The sequence below is a fragment of the Anthonomus grandis genome, chromosome 1 (genome assembly GCF_022605725.1).
Source record: "Anthonomus grandis grandis chromosome 1, icAntGran1.3, whole genome shotgun sequence".
In the NCBI taxonomy this organism is placed as follows: Eukaryota; Metazoa; Arthropoda; class Insecta; order Coleoptera; family Curculionidae; genus Anthonomus; species Anthonomus grandis.
This window is the reverse complement of record NC_065546.1, coordinates 56,690,917-56,708,263: the sequence shown is the minus strand read 5'-3', so window position 1 is coordinate 56,708,263 and position 17,347 is coordinate 56,690,917. Positions and strand designations below refer to the sequence as shown.

The window sequence follows — 17,347 nt, the reverse complement described above, 5'->3', positions numbered from 1 at the left end:
GAACCCGAGGAATTTGAATTTGACGTTTAAATGTCATTTTACCTATATACAAGGTGTACTCTTTCAAATGGTCAAAATAGCTAAAATATATACAGGAGCCATATAGAAGTAGTTTAAGATAGGACACTGATGGTCGGAAGAGCGCCGTTTCCAAAATCAGGGTCTTGAAATTTTTCAAAAAAATCGTTTTTTTTTTTCCTCTATATTAAAAACTAAGCGTTTACCGATTTAAATGAGACTTTTAGGTTTTAAATTATAGGTAGTAAGGCCACTTTTTGAGGAATTGCGGGTAATTTGACCTGTCCAGGGACGGAGTTGCAGCACATGTATGTTGACACTGTTTTTTAAAAAAAAAAATTTTTTTTGCGAAATATTTTGTTTATTTTCAATAGAACAAATCCTTTGCATTTTTGCACTCCGACGCACCGTTTTTGTGTGAAAAAATAAAATTAAACAATTTAAATGAAAAGATCAATTTAAGCAATAAAAAAGAATTTAAACTCAAAGTATCTTTCATGCATTTCCACAAATTTTTTGCACCTGTTGACCTAAGATCTACGCGAGCAAAGACCTGTGGATCGTTTCTCAGAAAGTCCGCAGCCACCACAACTCTAGCAGCTAGGTCTTCTCTGTTGATTACAGGTGTTAGATACACGGTTCCAGTGTTCCATGGCGCCCCAGACAAAAAAGTCTACAGGTGTTAGATCAGGTGACCTTGCTGGCCAAAGGACTGGACCATCTCTACCAATCCACCTGTTGTTGTAGTTCTAATGTAACAAAGCCCTTACAGTACGAGCGAAGTGCGCTGGACAGCTATCGTGCTGGAACCAGAGTTCTCTCTAATCTCTAATATCCTCCCTGACAAAATTATATGCAATTGGGTATAGTATCTCGATTTTCTGAAAAATTGACTTCCGATCCGATCTCCTAAAAAAGTGATTCCCATGTCGTTAAAATCGTGGGTATGCCCTGACGCAAAACATAACAAAAACATGTACACACTTTGTCATTATTGTTATTTATGGGAGATTATCATGACAAACTAGCTAAAATTTTCAAGAAATAAAAAAAAATAATAAAATAAAGAATTATGAAAAAAAAAATTTTTTCAAAAAAATAGTGGCGTACCTGTTTTTTGTGCTGTAAGTCCGTCCCTGGACAAGTTAAATTACTTGCAATTCTTCAAAAAGTTGCCTCACTACTTATCATTTAAAACCTAAAAACTTCATTTAAATCCCTTAAAGAGTTTTTAATACAGAGGGAAAAAAAACGATTTTTTTGAAAAGTTTCAACACTCATTCATGTATTTTGGAAACGAGGCACTTCCGACCATCTATGTCCTATCTCAAACTGTTTTTTTATGGTTCTTGTATATACTGTAGCATTTTTGATTAGTAGAAAGGGGACACCCTGTATAATTTCTTATTACATTTTGTAATTATCATTTGGAATTGTTACATTTTAATTGGTCCTAGTTTTCCAATTCCATTAACCACGACCGTAAAAACGAAGCCATTATTGTTAATATAAAACCAGTCCGTTGGTTTGTAGTATAATGGCATAGAAGAGACAATTTGTTCAGATTTAATCGGTTAAAATTTCCTAAAAATAAAACAACATTATGCTTTTAACGTTATAAATAGGTATTATCTATTGGAGGACCTAAAATGTAACTTTAATTGGTCATTTCCCTTCTATCTACATTGTCCAGGCTTGCCACGAGCATAGAAGTTAATAACCCAGTTTTGTGGTACAAAAGTCAGAAATAAAGGGCATAGGTATTGACCAAAACCCAAAATGTTACCTCAGTAATTATTTTATAGCCCCCCAGGTTGGTTTTATATTAATTTTAAATATCAGGACAAATTCAGATCGATTGGGGTAAAGTTCAATTCATTCTAACTTATGTTAATTTTTGTTTTTAAAAACAGCTCATCGCGTAATAATATTAGGTAATGTATAAAGCTGTGAACCGCTCGTGAAAATATCACCTAATATAATCCAAACTAATTCTTTGATCTTCTAAAATAAATCACCGTCTATATTGATTTGATTATTAATGGCATGTTTTAAATATAAATTGCTATCTGTGTACATAATCGCGGGAGTAAATTAAATCTGTTATTATTAATAATAAATATTTATTGGCATTGAGTAATTACTATTTATGTGTTATTTAAAATGTGTCAATCAAGGGAGGTCATTTGGGTTTTATTAAAGTAAACCGGTGCTCCATTAATTATTATAATTGCCTCTTTATTTAATGGTTGTTTTTTTGGGTTTTTGAATATATTCCCGATCACAGCTCACATTTCACCGCCTTCCCGATGACCCACACACGTCATTATTACTCCTAAGTGACAGATCTGTAGACGTCACTAACACGTCAATAAAATTTGAAGTAAAGCCATACACATAAAAAAAAAACATAAAAAAAACCCGGAAAATGCCTATTAACGCTTTCCAATAACATGCCAATTACTAAGGTAAACCCATTGAAATACGCTCCATTATGGACTCTTCAGGCACCTCGATCCAGTCGAACAAAGGCTCTACCAAGAAGGTTATTTACGTATGGGAAAACGGCGATTTTAACGGCAACGGACAAGTTTTATCCATTAATTCGAAGATTTACAGGTATTTTGTGATTTATTCCAAGAAAATTCTTTTTGCCCCTATTTTCCAATATACGTACGTGTGTAGAGCGAGACATTTTATTACACGAGGATAAATTTAATGAATAAGTTGTTTAGTGCACCTGTACGCCATTCCGGAAATAACCGAAGAAAACCGACAACTCGGTCATTTTAAAGCGTAGAGCAAAATAAATGACCCTACAATGTTTTGTCTTTAAGTAACCATCAGGAATTTTTTTTCTTATATGTATCATGTATCACACTTACGTTCAACAAATGTTAAGATACTTTCCATAAGAGTTCCACGAGCAAAAGAGAGATGGGTAAATGTTTATATCCTCAAAACGTTTTCAATATTGTAACGTTGTCAAATTTGACACAAGTAAATAAATTAATAATTTTTTTTTGTTCTTCTGTTTTTCTCTATTATATAGCCCCGTTTATATAGGGTGTCCCAAAAGTAGACGTCCAAACGAGAGGAGGTGATAGAGGAGATCATTTGCAATCAAAAAAACCCTATATACTACTATCCGATTATTGATGGTTTAAAAGTTATTTCCATTTTTCTCATTTTTGTAAAAATCGCTTCACGCATCATGCACAAAATTTATTACAAAAATAACATAATTTATTTACTTAGTATTTAGTGCGAGTGTGACCCTAAGGAGTGCACCCTTTCATAAATATGGTTTGGATGCATAATTGTTTCTTTCACTAGTAAGAAAAAAATAATTTCTCAATATGTTTAATTTTTATTTAAAAATAAAACATATATACTTTGAAAGTAGCAAAAATCAAATTTCAATTATCCCACAATTATTATCCCAACTCCAAATCCGGATATACATTTCTTATTGATTATCCAAATGACAAACAAAAAAAGAAAACAGAATCTTGACATATACCTTGCGCATGTCCCAAACCGATGAAATTCTACGGAATACTTTTAGTGGTTTGAAACCAATTTCCAAACTGAACTTTGTTGTTGCTAGAACAGCTGACAGGCAGTCAGAATCCCGGATTAGTTTTGCTAGAACGCGTACTTTCGTTCGTCTGCGCAGATTCCAGTTTGTGTATTGGTCAAACTTCTGCCAGAACAAACCTAATAATAGTATCACAAACCTTCTTGGTTGCTACCGTTCTATAAATATGCGGATCTTCATTTGTAAAGCGTCATTTATTTTAAGTCGTAGTAATGGCTGTAACGTCAGAAATTTAATTTTCAATCGCTTTCAAACCATCTCTCCCTTTTTGTATGCAGTTTTCAAAACACTTATGGCTTTGTGCATTTGTACTAGCTTAGTCATTGTTAAGAGCGAAGCTCTTATATGTGCTCGTGAAGAATTGACAGATTTAGGACTCGCGTCACATAAACGTTGATAACTTTGCTTCTATGGCGAATTTTTTTTTCTGGTTTTCACCGTTTTATGTGGGAAGGCTGAAGCTACGTGATGACGTAAATTTTTTTTGGCCACGCCGCCACGAAGGGGCGGGCGTGGCAAAAAACTGCTTTTTTCGCGAAAACAGTCGGTGCAGCAACTTGTGAAAAACTGACTGAGCCGAATTTTCTGAAACTCATTGACGTCAAAGGCCTTTATGCAAAGCAACTCCCAAAGGGCGCTTTTTAAGATAAACCCCTTAGAAGTCGGATTTTTCTGTGAATGAATTTTGAACTTTTTGCGCGGTACCTCGCGGACTTAAACGGTTGTAGGGCCTAAACAATAATGTTCCCGATAATGCGAACAAAACAGCCCTTTTCTACGTAAATGTAGCTTCCTTTTTTATTAAAACTATTTTTTTCCAAAAGAAACCCCTTCCGAGATAAACGAGCTGAAACTTAAAATTTTTTTTTTCAAAAAAGAAAAAGTGAATTTTTTTGAGAAATAAATTTTTTTCTACTTCTAAAAAAATTTTTTAATTTTTTTGTTAACATCGTTTGAAAGCTTAATCCTTTAGGATTAAATAGAGGTATTATTCATGACGCTACGTATTATACAGGGTGAGCTGTGTTAACAAATATAAACCCCTTTTTGAGCCTTTTTTTTACCGTTTTTTTCTACTTTTCTTAATAACTCTTTATTGACAGCACCTAGAAATTTCAAACTTTCAGCATTTTAAGAACTTTTTAAATCCTATTTTTCGACATAGTCTACAACCTTATACGTAGAGTAGTTTTTACTCTACACATTTTTATAACTTTGACGCTTAATACCGGCATACCTATGATACCTACGACAACCATTTTTTTTCTGAAATCACCGGACACTATCTGGCTATCATTCACTAAATACCGTTTTTCTTTAAATGTTACCGTTTTTCCGCAACACGCTGTTATTTAAGATAAACCCCCCAAAAAAAAGCCGTTCCAATCAACCAGATTCCAATCAAACAATTATTATAAACGCGTCGTGTTCGTCTCGTGACGTCATGAGTTTTTTTATTAATGAATTATTAGTATTATTGGGACAATTTTACGCGGTTTCTTGATAAATTACTAGGATAAATAAAATGAATATAAATATTAAGAAATATATATTTGAAATATACAGAGGGTATTGATATTATGGAACATTTATGAGGATAATAATAGTATGTAAATAGAATTATACGGGGGGTTTTAAGGTTGAGGGCATAAATAAAGAAAATATTATTTATAATAATAGTAATATTAATCTACAGGGTGTTTTAAGGTTTAAGAATATTTACAAGAAAGATAATCCTTATAATAATAGTAAAAGCAGCATAAAGGTTAGGACAAGGTATAAATACCTGGAAAAAAATAATAGTAATAATAGTTTTATTTTACTTAGGGCTCTTTTAGTGGGGGTTGCTAAATTGGTAAAAAAAATTATATTAATAGTTTATCAATTTAGAAAAAAAAGACATTGATGCGGTGTCAAAAAAAATGTGTATTTTTGTATTATTTTACTATATTACTTATATCACGGCTTTTATAGCTTCAATTCAATAAGTTGATACATTTTTTTATTCGTTTTTTTTCCTTTAAATTTTTTTTTATTTTATTATAATTGCCTTTTAAACTAAAAATTAAAAAAAAAAACAAGAAACAAACCACTTTTTCCTATCCTAATACATTGCTTATTATGGGATCTGATCTTTCTCTTTAGATTGTGACACTCGTATGAATCGTGGAAAAATTTGTCATAAAGCTTTTTTACTAGTTTTTGAATGGTCTTTAACCAGAAAAAAGAAATTTTCAATTCAGAGCATATTTTGAAAAAACGTCATTTTGACCCCGGATTTTGTTCGAAAATCGAAAAATGCAAAGAAATAAGGTTTCTGTTCATTTTAGAGTCAAATTAGTAATAACCTTTTTTAAAGGTACTCTGAAGTAGTGCAAGATAAAAAAATAAAAAATTGACATTTTTTCATAGGGCTCTTGATAATTCGATATTTATGTTTTACAGTTTTTTTCAATTTTCTCCGATTCTATAATAGCTAGAACCAATTCGTTTTGACAGGCGAATATCTCTTAATATACCCAAGAACTTTTATTTAATACAAAAAGTTGTCAGAGTTATAGTTTATTTATAAAAAAATAAAAACCATTTTTTCGAAAATTTTCGAGGGTATACCCCTTTTCGATTTTCGACCAAAAAAAAAATAATTTTTTTGTTGGGCTTTTTTACTAAAAATTGTTAGTTTAGGGCTTATTTTAAAATTTGCCAATAATCATTTTAAAAAAAAAAATGGTACGGTGGGAAAAAACCAGTTTTCTTTTGTTTTTCCCACATTTTTACTTATATCTCGGCTTCTATAGTTTGGATTCATTTCGTTTTTGGTTTCTTTTATTCCTTATTCTCCTCATGTCAATTCTTTTTATATCTTATTACTATAAGCTTTCAAAAATAAATTTGAAAAATGAAAAAAAATAGACATAAAAACACGGTTGTCTTATTCCAATACCCTATAATAAATGGGACCCTCTTTTTCCCTTTTCTTGTGGCACGTATAAATCATGGAAAATTTATTTATTAAACTTTTTTACTTAATTTTGAATGGCCTTTAAGGTAAAAAAATAAATTTTGAATTTGGAGCATAATTTAAAAACGTAAATGAAATTACATTGGAAACAGCGATTATCTGCATACTATGGTGAATACGCCATAACGTTCGCCAGTACAACAGTGTTTTCTAATTGAGGACTCTGTTTTAGCGTATTTACCCTAGATGGCGTATTATAATAAAATAAGAAGGTATCATTGAATATTGGTTATATTTATTTATACGAGTTACTTGAGAGCGGAGCGTATTGTAACACATCATGGTTCTCTGAAGCATGATACCCAGAAATAAGTAAGTAATATTTCAATGAAATTTATTTCTGATTATAATAGATAATGAGACCTTCCCTTTTCTCTCTGTATTTACTATAGATGTTAATTTTTTCGAAGTACTAAAAAAAGAAAAAGTTGGATAGAGCACCATGCCGAGACTAAGGTTTGAACTCAGAGCCTTATGAGGATACGGCAGGTCTCTTCCCCACTGCGTGTTTAGGGCACCCCTTGGATTTTTGTAGAGATTTTTTTCTAGTACTGACAAACATTTTAAACATTTCTACTGGTCCCCACGGACCAAAGTAGTTTTGTTATAATTGATTATATAAAATATTAACATGTGGCAATATGCTATATATTACTAACTTGATTGGCTCCCCTTAATAGAGACTTTTTCGTTTGTGTGTATGTCTTGGGATTATACCTCCCTTAATTTAAATTATTCGTCCTTGTCTAAACCGTTTTAGGTCCTGGAAAGATGTTTTGGGTTATATCACGAAAATAGTAAAACCGTCCTTCGGGGCGGCCGTTACCCTCTTTGATATCGAATCGAAGCGCATCGTGACCGCCTTTAAGGAATTGGAACCTTACGGAAAATATGCGGTCCTGGGAATGGAAAAGTTCAAGGAAAGAAGAAACGGGTTCGTATATAAGTTTCCTTATACCCGCGCCATTAAAATTCGATTTAATCTGCGGTAGTAAAACGGTTGCATAAAGTTTATTTAATATTTAATGCAATGGGAAAGAGGTTTTTATTGTCTCGGTAATATTGCGCTGCGAAGGCAGCGTCGGTTGTAAAGTTGCCGACAATGTATTTATTTATAAGAGGGTTTTCATGGTTTCGAGTAGATATTTGCTTTTAAAGAAAGTTAGACTTTTCCAAAAAAAGAAACGTATACTTTTTAGTTATAAAACTCAAAAAGAACGGGAGGTCCTCAGCCAAATCCCCGCAAGGCCTCTCAGCTACACCGTGGCCCACTTTACGCAGCCCTCCACCTCCACCACGATTTCCCCCAACAGGAAGATCATGCTGTTCGTGTTACCCAACGGACGGAGTCAGGAAATGCCCTGCAAAGTCGTTTTAACCGACTCGGACATGAAACTTTGGAACTTGATCTTGGGCCTTATCGCCAAAGCCCTAAATATGCCTTTGGGAGTACAATTGTAAGACTGTTCGTTTCTTTATCTGTTAACAATAGGAATTTAAGGAAACTTATTAACATCGTAAAGCCTTACACACTTTTAAAATTATTAATGACGTTCAATTAAAGTTGAAATCTCTATTAGTTGTTTCGCGAACGTCCGTCAAGTGGCTAACGTCAATTTTATAAATCCACTTGAAAGCGCTTTTAAGGACAACGCATACCTGAATTCAGTTTTTGTTTTCGACGTTTCGGTTCCGAGATTCCATCCTCAACTTCTTTTTTTTTTTGTTTTTTTTTGCAAAATTAAAAAGATCTTTTTTGGGTCTCTGTCACTCGCTCCCAGTAATAAGTAGAAATCTGTAATCAGAAATTACATACTCAGTTTGTTATAATTTTAATAGTTTACTAAATGTGTTTTTATGTACCGTTGTTTGTGTTATTGTTTATATTTTGGGAATGTGTTAAGTTGTTAGTAACTTTCTATTAGTTTTTTTACAATTTTACAATTTTCAATCTGTATTTTTTTTATCACCTGTCGTAAAAAATAACGTAATGTAATGTAAATGTTTTCGAACTCCTGAAATTAGCATTGTGCATTTTATTTATGGAAGAAAAGACTCCCTACTAAGTTTTTCTGTGTTACATTGACTTTAGAATGGGCTTAATTATAATAAAGTCATCTTTACATTTGATCTAGTCACTAGTGTCATGACTTTTTAATTTATAATTATATTATTAGTGATTAATTTAAAAAAAAAAACAATAATAATTTTTAATCTAATAATCTATAATTTAAGGAGCTAAAAATTCCACTCCTCCTTGATTAAATATAAATAACTTCCACGAAGCAATGGCAAACTTAGATTGATATTATGACAGCCCTGTCAAAAATACTATAAATATTATTTCATATTAAAGTGTTAACGTATTCATATATAGTGTGCAATGCGTTTTTGAAATCACTGATTATAATCAAAGAAACCTGGAAAAAAGTCCACACCTCCTTTACAGAATTTAAGTAATCTTAATAAAGTCACGGTACGCACAATTAATTATTAAAAACTGAAATATTTTTTTATAGAATTAGGTCAAATGTTACCTTATACTCAAATGCCATTTTCTATTATAAGTTTTTGACTTTAGATCTAGTGGGTCATGATTTTATTAAAAAATGATTAAATTTCTAATCAACGAGACCTGGAAAAATGTCCACAGGTCCTTGAAGCTATTTTTCCAGACCTCCCTTGATTGACAATTATGAATGATGTCAACGAAAGTCACGGCACGCTAGATGAATTGCAAGCAATAACATTTAAATCCCTTTTGACAGATATGTGCGTCAAGCCGGAAGTGATAAAATCACGTTCTACCGGGTGACACAGAAAAAAGGGAACACTAAATAATTTTTGTTATTTTTCAAAATAAACAATTGCAATAGGGTATATCGATAGGACAGTTATAAGAGCATCTTTTGACACATTCTATTATTTTCCGTCACTTCCGGTTTAACAGGAAGTGACACTAACTTTCTTATTTTAAATGGGACTAGTAGTATATTATTACGTATTTTGATAGAAAATTATATCCTGAAAATAATGATACTGTATTTTGTACTTTTTGTTTTATGCTCATAGAATTTTTTTTTTTAATTTTAAAATAGGGTGCCATGAATGTGTTCAAAGTTGTAATTTTTATTTAATTTATCACGGAAAAATAGTTTTCATTGCATTTTAAACTGTCCAAACCATTAATTTTGGCGTTTACTTTATTTTTTTAAATAGCACATTATAGGGAACAATCACTTTTGAAATGCGGTTTCTTGTTCCCAATAATTTGATATAATTGTCTTTTAAATCGGTTGACAAATAAGCCCATAAGGACAAACAAACTAAGTTACATAAATAAACGCATTTAATTAATAAAAATAGCATAGAAAGCTTTGATTTCTTAAATAGGCTGTTTTCACGCGTTCTTCATTTATTTTTTAAAAAAGAATAATACATGACATCTTGTTAAGCGCAATTATTATTTGTTATTTAAATAAATTTGCTATTATTTAAAACGTTTACAGATGAAGGAAAAATTCATACGCCGTACGCTATATTCCCGCGCATACGTACTTTCATTAGACAAGAAGGTGGTCGTTGCGAACATGTTATGTTAAAACAAGTACGAGAGCTAAGCTCGTACTTTGATCAGTAGAAATTTTCCTCAATCAGTAGAAAGTTTTTTAAATACAATTCAAGTCGAAATAACCATTGAAGATTGTTGAGCAGTTGCTCCGACAACGCTACTCACCGCGTTATATGTCTTACAAGCTTTGAGTCTACGGTTTTTGGGGTATAGTGCTTCACAGAACCATGATGTGATAAGAGCTCCGCTCGAATTTAAGTATGTTTTAATATTTAATATGGCTGCAGCACTTGACGTAAAAACACATATGCATAATATTTAAAAACTTTGCAAAAATTGAAAAATCTTATCCTAAATAAATCTCAAATACAAAGTTTTACATAGGAATAAAGTTTTAATTGTCATGTAACTTACTAAAGCCAATACTTCAAAAATTTGCTAAAAATCAATAATTATTTCCTAAATTAACTCCAAATTTCAATCCAATCGGACCCATAGGGCGCAAGTTTTGATTGTCACGTGACTATAAAACTCAATAATTCAAAACTTTGTTAAAAATCAATAATTATTGCCTAAATCAACCCCAGGTACCAAATATCAATCAAATCGGACCCATAGGAAAAAAGTTTCGGTTGTCAAAACCCAAATACCAAATTTCATTCAAATCGGGCAAATACCAAAAAAGTAAAAAAAAAATTACCACATAAAATAATAAATAATACCCATTAAATCCCGATTAGATTTTTTTTTTAATCATTAGGACCCACTGTATTGTTATTTTTGTCTAGCAAAATGCCTTGTATAGACACTGTGTCGCATGAATATTATAATAAGACACGGAAAATGCTAAAACGTCAAAACGTTGCCAAATTATCACGGCTAAAAGAGCCCGATTTGGTAAAAGATATGCACATATTCGGATTCTCCAGAGTTTCTTGAATAATTCTGTACAAATTTCAGGAAGTTCTGAGCAATTTTAAGCATTTTATCAATGAAATTAGGAAGCAAGTAAGTCCGAGCCAATTCATCCACGTTGACGCCATGTTGTCAAAACCGCCGTAAAATCGCGTAGACGTCAAAATCGACCATTTTCAGACGATGATTTCGGGTATAAAAAAAGGTTTTTACCTTATGATTTGTACATGGAAAAATAGTATAAAGCCTTAGGAACAGAATAATATCAATTCTGGACCGATTCCAATCGGTTTTAGTGGTTAAATTTCGATTATAAAAAGGGTCTTTTTTCGGCGAAAATCGCCGTTTCCGTTGCCATGGAGACGCGGCCATGGGCGACTTTGAGAATTCATCAGTGTGCAGGGTGATTTTTGGCGATTTTTCGTGCTTGGGACTTTTTTTGAAAAAAAAAACTTTTAGGGTACTTGTAAAAATAGCGAAAATATGAAATTTTGGTATGTTATAGTAAAATGAATGGCGCATCTGCTCGATTGGTTTATCTATCACATACAGGGTGTGCACAATTAATTTCCAAAGTTAAAAAATGTTAAAAAATTCATAGCTCAAAAACGGTTTTACCTAGAAGTACGGTTGAAGATGCAAAACATTCTGCTTATCACACGCTACAAACCGCCTATAGGCCATTCGGCTCTAGGAAGCGCCACTAAAAACTTATTAAGGCTGGAAAAAAAAAGTGTCAAAAAACTCACCCTGTATAAGTCATAGCGTTAAACTTAATACGCCGTTTTATTCGAAAAGAATGCGGTTTTAATTAATCCAAATTAAATCATCATAAAAATTTTACATAAAGAAAACTAAAAAAAAATTAATTTTTTGGGATTTTCTTGATTTTTCTCAAAAAAAAACAATTTTTCGAAAAAAGTCCTTAATAAAAAATAATAAAAGCACTCGATGAGGCGCACATATCTTCTGTGAGTCAGTATTTCCGGAAAGATATCGTTAAACCGTTAGAAGGGCTAGAATATCACACATGTTGAGAATAACCAAAAAGTATACAGTCCATCTAGAGACGAGGTCTAATCGACCCATTAAATTTCATAAAATTCAAAGAACCGCTGCGACCTGTATCGAAGCACGCGGAAAAAAATCGAACAAAAAAAATGTTTTGAGTTCTAAAGCTTCCCCCTCCTAAATAAAGAAACAAATGAAAAATTGCAGTCGATAGTGTTGTAGCCTCATATATCTAGATTATGAAAAGGTAAAAATCACTTCTCTACCCTAATTAGAAAAAAAGTTATAGGCACTTTTATCCGACGAGTCCCGAGGTCGTGCGAAAACTCTTCCAAAAAGAAGCGGCCTTCATCAATCATACCAAATTATTGGTAGAAAGAAACCGCATTTCAAAAGTGGCTGGTCCCTATGTGCTATTTAAAAAATGCAAAGAAAACTATTTTTCCGTGATAACTTGATTAAAAAATACGCATTTATGGCACCCTATTTTAAAATTTAAAAAAATATTTTTTTTCTATGAATATAAAATAAAAAGTATTAAATAGAGTACCATTATTTTCAGAATGTTATTTTATTTATTATTTATTATCTTATTTTTTATTGGTAATAATATACCAAGTGTCCCATTTAAATTAAGAAAGTTAGTGTCATTTCCTGTTAAACCGGAAGTGATGAAAAATAATAGAATGTGTCAAAAGATGCTCTTATAACTATTTTACCGATATACCAAATTTCATGTATTTATAGTGAAAAGTAACAAAGTTATTTAGTGTTCCTTTTTTTCTGTGTCACCCGGTATAGTGATCATATTGGCACAAAATTTATAAAATACGATTTTCTAGCTTACATACAGTTTACGGGGTTCCGGTACGAGATCCGAAATTTTTCCTAAACGGGAACATTTACATTGCGGTCCCAGTAAACGAGAGGTTCGTCCCGCTCGATTATCCTTTGATATTCAGAAATATTCTACCCGAAACCGAGTAAGAGATTTTTTATTATTTAACATTTTATTATTACTATTATTATTATTACCAGGGAGGATCTTAATAAAATAGAAATAATTAGTGAAAATCCAGAATCCAGATCCGTCGTGGGAAAATCAAAATCGGACGGCTTATCCACATTAACTAATCCAGGCATTTACTATTTTCAAGAGCAAACCGGTCGGAGGTACCCCGGTTAGTAAACATTAACTTTTTTATTAAATTTCCAGGATATTTAATAATTACATTTATTTATTTAATATATACACGTGGCAATACTTCTTATTTATAATTAAATTATAACTAAGCCTTCTTATTCCTCAACGACCGGCTGTGAGATAGAAGTTCTAAGTTACGATGATTCTAAGCTACGTTTTCCCTACTAAACCTAAAAGAATAAAGAATTTAAACAATAATTAAAAGCAATAATAAATTATTGGTAAATTACCGAAATATTTTATGGTATAAAATATCATTATCATAGTTACGTCTTACGTTATATATTTTTCTGTTGCGTAGTCCATCCTTTTTCAAATAGAACACCGTAGTGTTCTTAGTGAAGATGCACTTATAGCAACTTCGCAAAACTTAAGTACTTACATACTACATGGTCGAATTATTCACTCAATTATTTATCGGCGTAATTTGAAGAGACCAGAAGAAATGGAAGCTAAGCAATCGAAAGGTCCGCGGCGAGACACTCGGTTTATTTTTCTTTCTTTTTCTAAGAAATGTTTGTGTAGGCAAAGGGGGATCGCGGTCGATTTTGTCACGTAGAACCGTTTTTTGTCGTTGTGTTTTAATATTTTTATGTAGTCAGTATAAATTAGACCTTAAGACTAAATGGAGCGCTGGGTTCTTCTTAATTAAATGACGTAAAATTGGTCAAAACTTTTTTGATTTAACACACCTAACGCAATACTACAAGTGGCACACAAGTGGTTGCGTAAAAGTGCGTTTACGCGCAAAACACTACATTTCTCTTGAAAATCGTAGCATCTAGTAGGTACTGCAAATGGTAGTAAACATTTTTGGTAAATACTACTTGATGTAGCAAGTTTCGGAAAAAATAGAAGTATCTACTTTAAAATGTAATTTCTTCTCAGATTTGAAGTATGTACATACTTCGTAGAAAATGCTAATACTTCTAGTTTTAGCAGGTACTACATTTTTATTCATACCACCCAGTATCCTCAATATTAAGGGAGATACAAGGGAGGTCCCAAAATCCAAAATTTTCTAAATAACTATGTAGATTCAAAATTATGACAGCTGCCAAAGTTTTGATAATGGTTATATTTCGTTTCATAAAAAAGTAGTAAGTACAGAATGTGAAAACCGCAAGGCTTTATCTCCTATAGCAACGGAAATAAGTGTCTAAAATTGGACACTCTGTACAGGTTGTTCCAAATTCGAGGGTGACCATTGGAATCTCAGAAACCGTAAGAGTTACGTGATCGGTTAAATAAAGGCAAAGTTGCGCAATTTGGAGCCTAATAAAATGACGTTTAAAAAATTTTAAAATTCCGGATAGTTCCGGAGATATTCAAAAAAAACCAAAATTTGTCAAAATCGTTTTTAACTTCTACCAACTTTATTTAACCCCTTGTTGCATGATTTTTTATTTTTGTCGGAAAAAATATATAAGATAAATCACATTCCATTTACGCACACGTAAATGGAAAAATAATTAAAAAATTGTATATTGTGTTTTTATCAAAATTTTTAATAAAAAAGTGTATGTACCATATATTATGAAGCGCTATGCACTAACTATTTATTAATCCAGTTATTCAGAATGGAATCGAATGAAACAATTTCTGTCTTTATTTAAGCATAGGGGTATTTGGCAATTAACACAATAAATGTACGTCTGGGATTTGCACTCTGGATGCTTGCATCTACTTCTGTCATTCTCTCTCCATTCTGGCAAATGATCGATTCCGTCTTTTCGAACTTTCAGTCGTAGGGCCACGTTTCTTCTTTTGCAAATAAGCATTTTCAAGATTGGCGCTAGGTGGTCCACGTTTTCTGGTTAATACAGATTTCCCACTGTTGCATAAGGCATCTGCAATAGCCACCTTAAAATCTTCAAGTGGCATATATATATATCATTTTGTCTTCTCCATAAAAGCCAACTATTTACAACGCACATGTCCATAAAATGAAAGAAAATGCGAAGATACCATTTTTTGGATCTAATTTTAATGCGATAGTAACCGAGCATAGAGTCTAATAAGTCTACACCTCCCATGTATTCATTATATTTCAAAATTGTTTGCGGGCACTCCACATTCTTGTAGCATTTCTCGCTTTTAAAAAATCTTTGCTTAGTTCCCGTTGGCTGTGAACCGACGTAGAATGATAAAGTTGAGACAATTTTATTGTCATACCAGCAAATGGTACTTTACATCGTCTTTAATAGCAGTTTTCTCTTGCCAAGATCCTCGTCCAAATTTTTTAAACTCTTTTTCTGACAGCATTTTACATCCTTGAACTCGATTCAAGGATGCACAGTTCCAAGAGGATGGATACCATTCTTGGTCAAGTAAACCATAAGCGGGACGCTAGTAAACCAATTATCAAAAAAAATCATGATTTTCGTGTTTGGGGACTCTTTCAACAAGTTTCACCACCACATTACTACTAGTTCCCAAATCAGGAGCATCGGCAGGAACGATGTTGCTCTGAGAACCAGCAAAAATGTCGAAACTGTAACTAAAGCCGGAGATTCCACTCAGCACAAATACTTTAAAGCCCCACTTGTGTGCCTTTTTTGGATTAAATTGTTTGATTGTCGATCTGCCCTTAGTGGAAATAATTTGTTCTTCAACAGGAATTATATTTAGTCTTTCTTGTAATCTTTCTAGTAAAGGTCTTATCTTGAATAACTTATCATGACCGGGCTTGTCACGAGGTATAAACTTCGTATAAAAATCGTTTGATTTCTTCCCACCTGTTACATCTCATGACCCTAGATATGGCGGGGTGGCCCTAGCTTGAGGCAATTATAATTGTATGATGGACATATATAAACACATGCCAATGAATTGTTCTATTTCATCATCTGTAAGATTTGCGGGACAGTTTATATGTTTTTGTAAGCAATATAAATTTGATTCGATAGTTATCGTCGATATAATTTCATTAGTCAAGAAGAACTTAAAAAACTCTGATGGTGTCTCTAAATCAGCAACCTCTGGGGACGTATTCAGGTTGCCCGTAAATTCAAGCTTCTTTGGATCTTTCCTGAGATTTCCGGTTCTCCAGGATCCTGGATTTATCTGAGAGTCATATTTTCACTATCATCAGACTCCACATCCGTTTCAGGAATGGTTGTCTCGTCATAATCTCCTTCAGGCATAGAGTCATCACTTTCGTAGGCTAATATATTATGATGGTTTATTGTGATATTATTGTCTTCATCATCTGACAAATCGGGAACATCACTCTCATTATCCTCCGGTACATCCCTAGCATATTTGCTGTTAATTCCGTAAAATATTTTCGGATCTATCTGAAACCAACCAAACTCTTATTACCACGTATATGTGCATGATATCCCATATCATAGAGAAAGTAAGAAGGGGAGAGTGTCCGAATGATACCGAATGAAACAGTCGAGAAGATCCAGACAACAGATTCCTGTAATTGATTATTACCGACCGAGGGTTGGCGGGAAATTTAAATACAATTTGATTATTACCGATCGAGAGTTGGCGGGAAATTTAAATACACTATGTCCGGCGATGTGGCATACAAGAGGACAAAACGGACCAACATTTTTAAAGAAGTCGTTCTTCATAAACATTTTTTTGCTTACTGAGAAGATACGATTGCCCATGAAAAAAAACACAAATAGTAGTATACAGGGCATTCAAAAAGTTAAAAATTCAGAAATTTTTACAAGAGTAAAAATTATCCTTATTTATAAGCTTATGAACACCCTTAATTTTCTTGCATCGGCAATCCTATTTTCCCAGTAAACAAATTTTATGAAAAACGACTACCGGACTACCTAATCTTCGAAAATTGAAATTTTTGGTCCAATAATATTGTCCTCTTGTATATACATCGCCGGACATGCTGTAGATAAAACAAGTCCTACCTAGTTTTTAAATATTGTTGGTTTCCTTTATAGTAATTATTATAGTATATTACAGTGACTTTGTGCATTTTTTTTTTCTGGTAAAATGAATCTATAGTATTATAGGGTATAACAA

The 17,347-nt window shown here is 32.5% G+C and overlaps 1 protein-coding gene across 50 annotated transcripts in view; it reads left to right on the top strand.

Moving 5' to 3' along the window:
* Window positions 1-17,347, top strand: part of LOC126742793 (uncharacterized) — a 255,085-nt gene that overhangs the window by 34,486 nt on the left and 203,252 nt on the right. For 49 of the 50 annotated variants that reach the window (XM_050449852.1, XM_050449861.1, XM_050449838.1 and 46 more), the window contains exons 1-5: window positions 2,368-2,637; window positions 7,402-7,575; window positions 7,841-8,098; window positions 12,981-13,121; window positions 13,177-13,319. The exons of the other annotated variant lie outside the window; for it this stretch is intronic. In XM_050449852.1, coding sequence (XP_050305809.1) covers window positions 2,513-2,637; window positions 7,402-7,575; window positions 7,841-8,098; window positions 12,981-13,121; window positions 13,177-13,319 — 841 coding nt within the window. In that variant the 5' untranslated portion in view covers window positions 2,368-2,512. Of the gene's footprint in view, window positions 1-2,367; window positions 2,638-7,401; window positions 7,576-7,840; window positions 8,099-12,980; window positions 13,122-13,176; window positions 13,320-17,347 lie in introns of those variants that run through there. 50 annotated transcript variants of the gene reach the window in all.